The 13,906-nt window shown below is 51.5% G+C and overlaps 1 protein-coding gene across 1 annotated transcript in view; it reads left to right on the forward strand.

The window, feature by feature from the left end:
• Window positions 1-371: 371 nt before the first annotated feature.
• Window positions 372-13,906, forward strand: part of SLC37A1 (solute carrier family 37 member 1) — a 48,392-nt gene continuing 34,857 nt past the window's right edge. Inside the window, exons 1-6 of the mRNA XM_068969459.1 lie at window positions 372-440; window positions 1,045-1,177; window positions 2,293-2,371; window positions 5,736-5,871; window positions 7,641-7,717; window positions 9,276-9,442. Coding sequence (XP_068825560.1) covers window positions 372-440; window positions 1,045-1,177; window positions 2,293-2,371; window positions 5,736-5,871; window positions 7,641-7,717; window positions 9,276-9,442 — 661 coding nt within the window. The remainder of the gene's footprint in view (window positions 441-1,044; window positions 1,178-2,292; window positions 2,372-5,735; window positions 5,872-7,640; window positions 7,718-9,275; window positions 9,443-13,906) is intronic.

Here is a 13,906-nt window from a genome sequence, read left to right on the forward strand (position 1 = left end):
TGTTGCTGTGTGTCTTGACCCTGGGGTAGACGCCCCTGCCGGGGCCCCCTTCCTGACATCCGCCCAGGCCTGGCCCCTCAGGCCAGTGTTCCCCCTGAGGGCCACCTCCCTGGCCTTGAGGACACCTCCCTTCTACCCTCACTCATACTGATTGGTTCATCTGAGACACGTGTAGCAAAAACCCCAGAAAGCCCACAGCAGGAAAGAAGTGGGAGCCGGGGGCCGTCTGGGGAGCGACACTGCATGACCCCCAGGCTGCCTGGCAGATGCGTGGAGTCCTGTCTGTCACTCCTTGTGTTTTAAGGAACAAGTCACCTGTTTCAGGTCCCCAAACCACGATGGCCCGGGCTGCCATATGGCACTTTTCGAACATGCATGTCCTCCCTAAGGAGCACCCTGAGCTAGTTTTAGGCATGTTTTTGAGATACAATTTGCACAAAGTAAAGTCCGCAGACCTCAGGGTCTGGCCTGGCAAATATTTGAGGTCTGGCCCCTGTCCAGGTTTCGAGGGCTCCCTGTGCCTGGCCCCCGTCATTACCCCCACTGTCTCTAGGTGACCACAATCCTCTCAATGTCACCTGGATTCTTCTCCCTCCTCCTGAGCTCATGACCAGAGTCCTCCCATGTGTGCTCCCCTGTGTAAGGCTTATTTCGAGATTCAGCCTCGTGTGGACCTGAAGCTTGTTTCAATGATATAAATACAGCAAGATGGATCCATGCATCTGTTTTGGGCACGTGGTCCTGGGTGTGGCCCGGCTGCTCTGAGCAGTGGTCTCTGGGTGGCTGTACGGGCTATGCTGGCTGTGTCTCCGCTCAGCCAGGCTATGCTGGCTGTGTCTCTGCTTAGGAGGGACTGGGCGCTAGGGAGCTCGGGAAAGGTCCTCATCAGCAGACATGCAGTGGATCCTGCAGAGACACTGACCCAGGGGTGCCTTATCCCCTGAGAATGCAGTCACCCTAGGATGGCTGCCTCATGCTGCACCCCTGAACCCCACTGAGTTCTCTCTCTCTCTCTGGCTTCTGTCCACCCCACGGGTGTCCCAGGGTGAATTGCACAGCTACTGCACGGCTTCAAATGATGGGAAAGTCGGATTCAGCAGCCAGAGCCAAAAAGCCAGAGCTGCCCCTGCTCACCAGCTCCCAGACAACGGGACCGACTGTGGCTGGGCCCCATTCGGTGAGTTCTCCGTCTGTTCCCCAGCCCCCACCCCCGCCCCCATGCTCACCCCAAAGGCTTCCTCCGCAGGTGGAGACCCCAGAGCTGGCTGGCTGGCCTGGCTCCCCTGGCCCAGATGATCTTAGCAGCGGTAACGATGCCCTTGGATAGATGCAGCCACACCTCCAGTTGCAAACTGGTCCCTCCTCCCAGCAAACCAATGTTTCGCCTTCAGCTGCTGCTGTGTCCCCAGTGCCCGTGTGCAGGGTTGCCCCTTAGTGCAGGGGTCCCCCGCCTCCAGGATCTGCTGCCTGGTGATCAGAGGTGGAGCTGATAAAATAATAATAGAGACAAAAGGCACAATAAATGTAATGCGCTTGAATCATCCTGAAACCATTCCCCTATCCTGGTCCATGGGAAAATTATCTTCCATGAAACCAGTCCCAGGTACCCAAACGGTTGGGGAACACTGGGTTAGTGATTAGATCTACTGAAGGTCAGGCTTGCCAGGTGGCACTAGTGTAAAGAACCTTCCTGCAAACCAGGAGACATAATGAGATATGAATTCGATCCCTGGGTTGGGAAGATCCCCTGAAGGAGGGCTTGGCTACCCACTCCAGTATTCTTTCTTGCCTGGAGAATCCCATGGACAGAGAAGCCTGGCAGTCCATAGGGTCCATAGGGTCGCCAAGAGTCGGACACAACTGAAGCAACTTAGCCTGCATGCCCTACTGAAGGTCATTTGCAGGTTGCACTTGTCCAAGCTAGAAGTCAGGACTGACAGGGCATAAGCTGTGGGCGGAAGCAAGAAAGCTTCGCTGGATGCTGGCCGGGGCAGGAGTGGGGGGTGATGATGCTGAAGCAAAGCCAGGGTAACGTGAAACAGAACGAGGAAACTACAGGCTCACCCCAGCGATTGGGATTTGACCTCGTGGGAGGATATTTATGCAGTGATAATTTTGCAACGTGGCAACTTTATTTCCCATTGCTGCGTTTTCTGTGTTACCACCTGAGGACACCACCCAGCCCTAGCGAGCAGAAGTCAGGATTTCACTGCCCCTCTCCTGGACGTACGCCGACGTTTAGTGAAGGCTAAGCAACACTGTGGCTCTCCCATTGCTTCTCAACCCGTGTAGATCAGGACAACTACCAACAGCTGCTCGGAGCCCTGGACTACTCCTTCCTGTGCGCGTACGCCATCGGCATGTACCTGAGGTAGGTCTGACTGGGACCACGAGACCCAGCTGGTCCGCTGGGTGCAGAGCAAGGCTCAGGCATGCTGAACATCCAGCCTGGTCCACAGGCAGTGGTCCTCTCGTCTCTTCTCAGAGCTGAGGTGAGATGGGAGCCAGAGCACGCCCCAGGTGTCCTGCTGACCAGGCAGACTGTCCTCAGATGGCTTATCCTGGCCCGGGGTTAGATGCACGGTGAACCCTGCAGGGACCTGCTCACTCTGGAGCAGGGTGCCGGGAGCTCCCCACACAGCAAGCCCAGCAGAGCACCCTCTCCTCTGGTTTCAGGGACTGTCGTCTGTTTACTAACCTGCCTGGCATCAGAGCAGTTCACACGGGGTGTGCTTGGTGTGCCCACTGGATGCCCAGCTCAGCTGGACCAGCGCCTCCCCTGCCTGCCAGAGGCCATCCTGCTGGGCAGTTGGAGGTGTGGACTCCAGGGACACGTTGCTGGAATTTGATCCTGGCTTTGACTACTCGCTCAGGTGGCTTAGGACAAGTCACTGCACCTCCTTGGGCCTCAGTTTCCCCTTTATAAAACTGGGGAACCAGTAGTTCTTAACTCACAGAGGTGTGCTGCTACTGCTGCTGCTAAGTCACTTCAGTCGTGTCCGACTCTGTGTGATGAGAGTTAAATAAGTTAGTATATGTAGGATGCTCAGAAGAGGGCCCGTCTGTGTTCCCAGCATCTGTTACATATGATCGTCATTACCTCGTTCTTGATCCAGTTCTGAAGTGGCCTGAGAAGGTGGTAAATGTTAGCAGGTATAGGACGTGTGATTGGTCAGTTAAAAATGGCTATTGTGTCATTCTAACCAGGTTTAACAAAAAAAAGAAAAGGCTTATAGGGACCCAGGCCTTTAGTCCAAAGAGACTTTTGTTCAGATAGAGAGATTTTAGAGCTTTGAGGATCTCTGGTTTCCCTATAAATGTTTACCTTCTTTGCTGAGACCCACCCGGACTGTGTTATTATCCAGCCCTGGGCCCCACCCCCCAGCTCAGGACCTGTGGGTGGCTGGGTGGCTGGTGCCCAGACAGGCAGTTTCTGCTGAAATGCCGTGTTGAACTTATACATCTGTAGAGCAGCAGGGCTTGTCTGAACGCAGTTCAAATAATAGCAGACGCAGGACAGAACGCGAGCCCAGCCTCGGAGAAGGACGGGGTAAGCCTCAGGTTCCCGAGGGCCTTGACTGTAACCAGCCAACCAGCCATATTCTACCCTGGGGTCGACTGTTTATGACCTATAGACTACAGTTTTCCTAGACACCAATAATCAATCATGTAAAAGGACCCAAAGGTTGAGTGTGTTTTTCTGTTACTGGAAAACAGTGTTTAAACGTGGTTCTCAGCTGGGAGAGGCTGGAGCCACTGCTGGTTTTCTCAGCTGGAGAAGGAGGGCGCTGCTGGCATCGAGTGGGCAGAGACCCGGGTGCTGCTAAGTGTGGGACAGGACCCAGGACAGCCCCTCACCACAAAGAATTATCCACCCAAGGTGCCAGGGATGCTGAGGCTTAGAAGCCTGGTTTGAATGAAGTGGTTTTATCATTGCTTATTTAAATTGGCAAAGGTGGTTCTTCATGCCAACAAAGGCTATTATGAAATAATATTACTTTATTATGAAATACGGTTATTTATTTCATAATGACCTAACTTGAAATTCACAGTAGACTCGTGACTCGAGGGTTTGCCTGCTTCCTTGCATGGCCTTTCAGTGACCCCATAGCCTAGTGATGTGGACGGTGCTGGTTTAATAGATAAATCAGACCCAGTGACACCTCCATTGACCCAGCTCAATGCTGGCAGCTTCAATCAGGGGTGGTGTGGCTTTCATTACCTGTAGGAGCCTGATAAAATGTGGAATGCTACCCCTTCTGTTAGGTCTTTTCTTTAAATACTTTTAAACAGAGACCAAATTGAGGCTTAGTATTGTCTTGCAAGGCTGGAGGACTTTTGAAAGCCCAGCAATAGCAGTAACTCTCTGGAGGCCCATCTGACTCTGCAGTTGGTCTGTGACCTTGGACACCTCAGCCAGCCCTCCCAGGGACATGGCTCCTCTTCTCTGAAGTGAGCAAGATGAAGTAGATAATTTCTTTAGCTCTAGGGTGCTCTCAAGTTTGTACGTGATCATGTTTCTACTCAGCTTGAAAAATGACCTGAATGCTGTTTATAATTTTAAATCACTTCCTCTGTTTTCATGTTTAAAAGGTCACTTACATGATACTGGGTAGATTTTCTTTCTTTCTTCTTTTTTTTTTTTTTTTGCTAAATTCGAAAGGAAAAGCTCTCCAGGATATTGGTTCTTGAGATGAAAGACCAGAATTTTGGAGTTTGTTCCCAGGGGAGGCAGGTGTCATTCTTCATTACGTTTCATATTTATCTGACTCCTAGAATGATTGCATGGAGGAAAATGAGACCCATAGGGTTGAGTGGAAAAGGCTCATAATCGTTAATGATTGCCCTCCAGCTTTTTTATTCAGTTAATAAGTGACAACATCAGACTGTTCCATGGTGACATTTCCTACAGGACAGTAATAAAGAGTGTTTAGTATGGCACTGGGCAGCGTGGTGTGATGGTGGTAAAAACCTGTTAAATATATATGCCCTAGTATGAAACTTTCACCCTCCCCAGAAGCACCAGAGCTATTTTATTGCACACCCACCACCTGCCAGGTGCTTAACCAAATTTACTTGTCTGAGAACCTAGGCAGCTCTAGGAAGCAGTTCTCCCGAAAGATTAGCTCTTTATTGGGTCATCCTGTTGTTTAGAAGGAAGATAGAGGCTCTGCCCCCGTGTTTCAGGCTTTGCCTTAAAGAAAAGGCTCTGTCGGTCTTTAAACCAGATCACAGTGGTTGAGGCAGGAGGGTCGTCAGCAGAGTCCCTTTCGCTGCTCATCCACAGGCTTGCTGCCAGCCAGAGGGTCGAGAAACCTGCTCAAGGTCCCAGGTGGTCCCTTTTCCTGCCACCTGTCTACAATCCAACAGTTGCAACTTTAAAACACTATATATTCCCTGGCTATTCTTTTTATATAAAACAGGATTAAGCCAGCAGGACAAGTTTTTTCGGTTTCTTCCACTGGCAGTCACCCTTTCTGTCAGAGTGTTTCAATTTTATTATTTGACAGTGACTTCTACTCTAAATAGAAAGTCTTAAAGGATGTCTCTGATTTCTGGAGAATAAATGCTCCACTGAGAAATAATTGTTATTGAAACTTCCTGGAAACTGAAGTGCTTTCAAGTTCTAAAAGCTCAGAGGACAGCATGAAAGCATCCGGAAAGAAGGGCCGGGTCATTTACGTTATGGGCGTGTTCATTTGCTCCTGTTTGTTTTTCTTTTTTCTCGTCCTCAGTGGCATAATAGGGGAGCGCCTCCCCATCCGGTGTTACCTAACCTTTGGGATGCTGGCCAGTGGCGCCTTCACTGCCCTGTTTGGCGTAGGGTACTTCTACAACATCCACAGTTTCGGGTTCTACGTGATAACTCAGGTGAGGTCTGGTCCATGGCTCACCGCATGTTGGGTTTCCACCATGAGCGGGATGGGGTGTTCATGTCACCTCTGCCAAGAGAGAAGACTGCGGAGCATGGGAGAGGCGGCAGAGCTGTGTCCTGTCTGAAGTCAAGGTCAGCACTGGACCACACGGCCGCTTCTCTCTCCTCTGCTCTGAGATGCCAGCAGCCACGAAGTGTTTCTTGAGGTCAGGAGTTGCCACTGAAAGAATCCTATTTGATTTTACCCCAGCAGGGGGATTGGAGCATGAAGCCCTATGAGTCCTCCTGCCTTCGTTTGAATGCGTTTGAGATGCTCTGTCCTGTCACAGATTTGACTGCTCCAGAGTTGGGGGATGTGGGTGTGACAAGGGGAGGAGAGGGTTGAGGGGCCTTGGGGGCAGTCAGTGGGGATGCGGCCGGCCCCCTCTAGCAGGCCCAGTGCTGCCTGGAACACTCGGCTCTGCCCCTGCCAGCAGCCCTGTGGATAATACTGACTGGACATGGAAAGGACTCAAAACAATGATGCTCAACTTCTGAGGCTCTCCAGAGAACCCAGGAGGATGTTCTAAGATCATGGGGCAAATTATATGTAATTTGCTCTTACAACTTTCACCACAGGACTTCAAAGAGTTTGGCTGTTTTTGTTACCAAAGTGATATACACTTTATAGTAATACAGAAAATTAGAATTCCCCAGAGTCACAGCACGTTCCTGGAGGGAAGGCTGAGCCTATTGCCCCCCGAGACCAGACCAGCGGCTCCCAGGCCGCCTCCCGGAAGCCAGTCCTTCCCTGCGGAGGTTGGAGGAGACTGGAGGTTGGTCCTTGCTTTGTGTTGTCCCCTAAAGCTGTCCCCTGAGGCCGCTGAGATGAAAGCAAAGCCAGTTGCCGATACACTTTCTAAGTCCCTTCTTCCAATGAAAGCTCAGGGCGCTCTTGGCAAGTGGAGAATGTTTCTCCAGCTGCCAGGTCAAGGTTATGCTCATTTCAGTGGAGCCTTAGCATCCATACCTTCTTGATGGTGGAAGGAGGAAAAATGTACAATTTATAAGCTACATTTGTGGTTTCATCACAGTTCTATAAAACAGAGAAGGTTTTCCTCTTTTTATAAAGTTTTAGGTTGGAAAGACATGGGACAGCTTGGCCCCAAGCTGTTCATCTCTCAGCAAGAGATTTTCTTTTCTTTCTTCTCTCTGCTTATTCTAAAATTTTCATAGTAGGCACATATTACTCTCATAATAAGGTATATACATGTGTGCTCAGTAGCTCAGTCATGTCTGACTCTTTGCAACCCTATGGACTGTAGCCCACCAGGCTCCTCTGTCCATGGGCTTATCCAGGCAAGAATACTGGAGTGGGTTGTCATTTCCTTCTCCAATATATATATATACATATATATAGGGCTTCCCTGGTGGCTCAGTGGTAAAGAATGTGCCTGGAATGCAGGAGACCTGAGTTCATTTCCTAGGTTGGGAAGACCCCCTGGAGTAGGAAATGGCAACCCACTCCAGTATTCTTGCCTGGGAAATCCCATGGACAGAGGAGCCTGGCAGACTACAGTCCATGAGGTCGCAAACAGTCGGACATGATTGAGCAACTGAGCACACATATATAGTTAAAATACAGGTTTGGCTATTGAAGCTCCCGTTGAATGGGTTTCTGCCCCTTCTTCCTGTGAGGTCCGGGCTGTGCACCCAAGCCCTGAGCATGGGCTCCCTCCGTGTGCATGTTCCCCTCAGTGGTCCTCTCCTTTGCTCTCTGTTGCAGATCATCAATGGACTTGTGCAGACCACCGGCTGGCCCAGCGTTGTCACCTGCCTTGGGAACTGGTTTGGAAAAGGCAGGTGAGGAAGGCAGCCTGTTTCCAGCAGCTTTCATTCTGCTGATGAAAACTAGACCACTTTATTTTTAGTTTTTCTTCAGATTGATTACAGAAAAATCACCTTAGTCTACTCTATGGGATAAGATGCTTGAAACCTCTGGGACTTGGGGGTCTGAAATTCAGATGGGCCTTGGTCCCAGGAGGTGCCCCCCGTTGTGGGCAAGGAGGAGTTTGAGTCACCCTCACAAGCCCACCAGCAGCCTGGGCTTTACCTGGCCTCCCGGGAACCTGGAAGAAATCAGTCAGGGCCTTGCCCCAGGCCTTTGGAAGCAGAAGCTACATATTCACAGACTGGAAGGTACAGGGAAGTGTTGGCAGGTCCTGTCAAGATCACGCAGCACCTGGTAGCAGAGCCGTACTCATTTCTGGACCTGACTGAAGTCAGAGGCCATCCTAATGTTCGTGTGACACACAGCACAGCCAGGACCATGATTAGAAAGTGATTGGAGATGCTGGACAACATAGGGAAGCTAAAACAGGAAACCCACTCATCCAGCTTTATTTAGCCATGTTCATCTGGCGGGTTCATCAGCATGGACTTTTGTTAACAAGATGTTTCATCAGATGATTGTATTCAGATTGCACACTTGCTAAGTTGCTCAGTCGTGTCCAATGCTTTGTGACTTTATGGACTGTAGCCCTTGGGGCTCCTCTGTCCATGGGGATTCTCCATGCAAAAACACTGGAGTGGGTTGTCACGCCCTATTCCAGGGGGCCTTCGTCATGCAGGGATCTAACCCACTTCTTTATGTCTCCTGCATTGCAAGCGAGTTCTTTACCACTAGCACCACAGGGGAAGTAAAGTGAAATGAAGTAAAAACTGCTCAGTCATGTCCAACTCTTTGCAATCCCATGGGCTATACGGTTCATGGAATTCTCCAAGCCAGAACACTGGAGTGGGTAGCCTTTCCCTTCTCTAGGGGATCTTCCTAACCCAGGTCTCCCACATTGCAGGTGGATTCTTTACCAACTGAGCCACAAGGGAAGCCCTGTATTTAAATTCCAAAGGCACAAATTTAAATTTCAGGCTTTCCAAGAATTTCAGGAAAAGGCCGCTTTCCTCTTTTAATCATAAAATGAATAAGCTAAGAGCGATGTAATTATACAGTCAGAGTAAGTGAAGATACAGCCGTCTCATAAACAGCCGGTCCCGAGCCTTGCAGAGATGGTGTGTGCACCACCTGTTTATTTCTGGGTGAGTGCTCAGTTGCTAAGTCATGTCTGACTCTTTGTGACCTCGTGGACAGTAGCCTTCCAGGCTCCTCTATCCATGGGATTTCCCAGGCGAGAATACTGGAGTGGGTTGCCATTCCCTTCCCCAGGGAATTTTTCTGGCCCAGCAATCAAACCCGCATCTCCTGCATTGGCAGCTGGACTCTTTACCACTGTGCCACCTGGGAAGCACCAATTATTTCTACACCAGCTCATGCACGGTGCAGGCACTGTTGTGAGGTCACGTGCTGACCCACTGAATCCCTGAATCCCTGAGACCTCACATGCCATTTCTTGCTGTGTTGCAGGCGAGGTTTGATTATGGGAGTCTGGAACTCTCACACGTCCGTGGGCAACATCCTGGGCTCCTTGATTGCTGGCTACTGGGTGTCCACGTGCTGGGGCCTGTCCTTCATCGTGCCCGGGGCCATCGTGGCTGCCATGGGCATCCTGTGCTTTCTGTTTCTCATCGAACGTAAGTACCATGGATGATGACCCCTCCCCAGGGTGGGTGGTGGCTTCTGGGGGATGAGTTTAGGAGAGACTGTTGTGGCTTCGTCCCAGGCAGGCATGCAGTTGCCCAGCTCTCCCAGGCCAGGCAGACTTCCTTCTTAGGTACAGGCTTCCCTGATGAGCTGTTGTTCTCCTGGTCTGGTTGGATTTTCTGTTGTTTCCTGATTTCTGGAGTAAACTGATGCTGAAACTCCTCCCGCCTTGTCCCCGGCTCTGCAGCATCAGGCGTAAGTGGTCTACCTCCGCTGGCCGCATTGCTCACTGCCCAGCCCATGTGGCTGTACCCGCTCACCCCAGTCTTGCTGCCACAAACTGAAACGTGCCTTCCCAGTTGTTTGCTCTCCGATAAGATATATCCTTGACAATGTTTTAAAACCATGGCATGACTTAAGCTCATATATCTTTATTAGACAAGAATGTTCTACCAGAAAATCCAATCCTTTGTTCCATCCTGGACTCCATACCAGACTTCTGTTTTAACTGCATTTGAAAGTAATTTTTAAAATCATGATTGGCAGGACAAGGATCCTAACAGTTACACTAACCGTAAAGAAGCAGGGGCTGCTTTAGCTCTTTATGTCAGGGTGTTCTAATCCCACAAGCTATTCTGATGAGTTATATTTGGCGTTTACATCTTTAATTTGGTTTAAAGCTAAATAAAATCATATGGTACTAGACAGTGCCCCACTGTCAGCCTCCAGGTAGAGATGCTCTGGAGTCAAATGACTTCATCCCTGTGGAACATTAATTGCAGCCTCAGCTTTGCATTCAGAGCAGTTTCATTGTCCAGAAGATTAAGGCATATGAAGTTTCTCACTTCTTTTTTCTTGTTTCTAATGGTAAGCTTTGCATTTTTAAAATAACTACCCTTTTAGTGGAGCACACAGGAGGCTCTCAGGCCAATATTGTCCTGTCAGTGAGGACAGAAAGTTAGATGAGGAATTACCGCCCTGCCACACCCAACCCTAGCTGCCCCCCAACCCCATGCAAACAGTGGGGGTGCTGCTCACCTCCCAGTTTCACTGTTTTCTCAAGGGGCTGAGTAAACTTTTAGCAGCATCTTGAAATTGCCCGAACAAGTGAATCGTTAAACAGGTTATGGGCGGGGGAGCCTCCTTGCAGACCTGTGAAGTCAGCTGTAGCTTACATGTCACCGAAGTTCCAGGAAAGGCCACCACATCGCCTGTTTTCCTCCAGGCTGTCTCCCCAGCACCTGGTGCCGGGTCACCTGGACTCTGCCGGGGCTCCTTTCACGCCGTCACCTGGACAGTGACTCACAGGCCCCCACGAGTCACTCTGCCCAGCGTCCAGAGTCCGCAGTGGCTTTTATTCTCCTCCTTAACTGACAAAGGGGCGGTTCTGAGGGAAAGAGGCGAGGTGATGAGGGACGGAGTGTGTGGCAGTGGATGGGAGCTTGTTCGCTGGCCTGGCTGGGGCTCAGTCATCCAGGGTGGGACAGGTTTTCCAGGAACAAGGAAGTCCTGATTTCGTCTTTGAGCATCCTCCCCAGAGCCGCAGCTTCTGTGGTTTCTGAGGGGCTGGGAGATGCTGAGAGGGTCTGTGTGGCAGTGATTGGGGGAGGGGTTCTCCCAGAGGTACTTTCCTACCTATGCACCATCCTCTCACCCCCTCTCCTGTTTCTATGGTGACCCAGGGGCTTTGCACCCCTTCCTGCCCCCCCCCCACCCCCGGCTCACTCTGGGATAAAATGCACCTGCCCAGGTCCCCCAAGGCCCTAAGGTGTTGCTGGGAGAGGTATGTGCACTGACTTGGGGCATGCTGAGCACTCATGTCCCCCCTCTTTGGTCTAGGGGGAGGCAGCCCTCAGTGGGCCCTGAAGACTAACAGGGGTTCTGGGGTGCTGCAGGCTGGGGGGAGGTGCTGTGGGGCTGAAGTCCCAGCCACAGAGGCCCCCTCGCCTCCTTTCATCACATTCATTTGGTTGATGCTGGGTCTCCTTACATCCAGTCTTAGCCTTTCACCGTTACCGGTAAATTTGTTCAAGGTTGTGCAAGGCCATCCATTGAGTTCCTGATCCCCGTTCTTCACAAGGCCCCTAGAAATGTCCTCTCACTGCTCCTCCTCCTCTGCCCCACACCGGCCCCCTCCCCTGCGCTGCTCCCGGCTGGGGCAGGAATCTCTGCACACTCTGGTCCCCCCCTCCCCTCGAGCATCACTCGGTCACCCGGTCCTGCCCTCTCTGCCTTGGGCAGCTCCTCTCTCCACAGGACTGGCCGTGCTTGTCTAAAGACCACTAGAGACCACGCTCGGCTGCTCCCTCTGTCCTCGCCTGGCCTCCGCCAAGGTCCCCAGGGCCTAGCTCACGGGGTTGTGCACACCTGCTGGACGTGGTGTTTCTCCACCTTCCCACTGACCGTCTTCCTCTTGAGATTGAGCTCTAGAGCTGCTACTCTGCACGTGGCTTTGACAGAATGCCAGTTGGTTGTGCGCCTGACACCTCCCCCTGGGACAGCCCCCGTAGCCAGCCTCGTGGGAGGAGGCATTTCTGTGGGCCCCTGACCATGCCCCCGCCCCCAACGCTGGGACCCAGGCACCAGGGCCCCACGTCCACGAGTCCCAACAAAGAGAGAAACAGGTGGGCAGGCTCGACCCGAGCCAGGTGCTCATGAATGAGTCTTTCCTTCCTGGTCCTGCTGTCACCTGTGAGCCGAGTCCACTGTCGACACTGTCACTCTAACAGGCTGCTGGTTGTCCTCTGCAGCAGAACAGAAGACCACGGGGTGCTTTCTGTCAAAGGGATTGGTACTGTATTCTTCCCCGTAACAAGGACGTGGCGTTTGTATGAATGACAGGAGGCAGCTGTAAGCACATCCTGTGTCCAAGGGCAGACCAGCTGCAGAGAGGAAAGATCAGGTCCACGTGCATCTTGGTGATTTATTTCTGCCCCCTCATCGTCCCTGATCCCTGACTCAGGGCTGGCTGGCAAAGCTGCAGCTGTGCCCTTTCTTGCGGCCAGCAGTAAGGGACAGGCCGTCCCTGCTCGTCCTTCCTGCCCAGGGCTGGGCCCAAGGGCTCCGTGGGCACCCTGTCCTCTGGTCCCACTAGGGCTGCCTGGGAAGGTGCCCTCAGACATATCCCAACCAAGGGTCACATGTGCCAGTGTCCTACAGGTGAAAGCCCAGGAAAAACACATCCTGGGGACTGGCCATGCCCACAGGGATGAGCCATTGGGACTGCCCCAGGGGCTCGCATTATGGGCGCGGGAAAGCTGGGGATTGAGAGGAGCTGATGTCAGTGCATATCCCCAGAGCCAGCAGGCCCACCAGAGCTCCCTGAGCCTACCCTCAGCAGAGGGTGAGCCAAGAGGAGCTTGCAGCCCAGGATCGCATGTGGTCCAGGAACCCCTATACTATGTCCCCCTCTGTGTCTTGCAGGAGGGAACTCCGCTGTGGGAAGTTTAAAGTCCTGTGCCTCAGTTTGTGTTTCAAGGCAGTGAAACTGTCTCACCATCTTTTTATAAAAAGACCCAGGTTCTGGGTGGTGGTGGGGGAGCAGAGCTGTTGAAAGGTAGCTTTCTGGATTCTCAAGAAGTAGGGTTTGCTTCCCAAGGCTACTCAGGGCAATAAGCTCAGCTCTTGTTCCCAGATCACATGGACATGGTCTTAAATTAGGAAAATGAAAAAAGCCTAGCTTCTGGATTTGTTCCTTTTCATGTCTTTCCCTCCATCAATGAAAAATTAAACAGTAGATTTAAGAAAGAATTGGAAAGTTTTATTTGAGCCAAATTTGAGGGTTGCTATTATCTGGGAAGCATGTCTTAGAATGCTCTGAGAACTGTTCCACCAGTTAGAAGTCAGGACACAGATCAGATTTTTGAGACAGAAGACTACATCTAATGTCGTGTTATTGACAGATTACAAGTCCAGGTCTGAGCGGCGTTGCGGTGGGTCCTGTGACCCATGACCAGACCCAGAAGGGATGTGGTCTTTAAGGACTGTCGATCTGTGGATGCTGGGAGAACTTTGCTCTTCCTGGATGAGCGGGTGTTCCTGCCAATGGGGAGGTTTGAAAAGTGAAAGTGTCGGTCGCTCAGACATGTCCGACTCTTTGTGAACCCATGGACTATAGCCCACCAGGCTCCTCTGTCCATGGGATTCTCCAGGCAAGAATACTGGAGTGGGTTGCCATGCCCTTCTCCAGGGGATCTTCCCGACCCAGGGATCGAAGCCCGGTCTCCTGCATTGCAGGCAGATTCTTTACCGGCAGAGCCACTAGGGAAGCCGCGATGGGCAAGTCTGGTCCGTGCCTAATCCAGATACAGAATTCACAGTGAGGAGGAGAGGTCTCCAAAGGGCAGAGATGAATCTTCATGTTTAGATTTTTCTTTGCTTGCTATAAAATATGACTTATTTCACACCTCCCTGCATTTCAGTAAAAGGCATTTTGTTCTATTTCAAGATAGGTG

Source organism: Capricornis sumatraensis, chromosome 1 (genome assembly GCF_032405125.1).
Source record: "Capricornis sumatraensis isolate serow.1 chromosome 1, serow.2, whole genome shotgun sequence".
Lineage (NCBI taxonomy): Eukaryota > Metazoa > Chordata > Mammalia > Artiodactyla > Bovidae > Capricornis > Capricornis sumatraensis.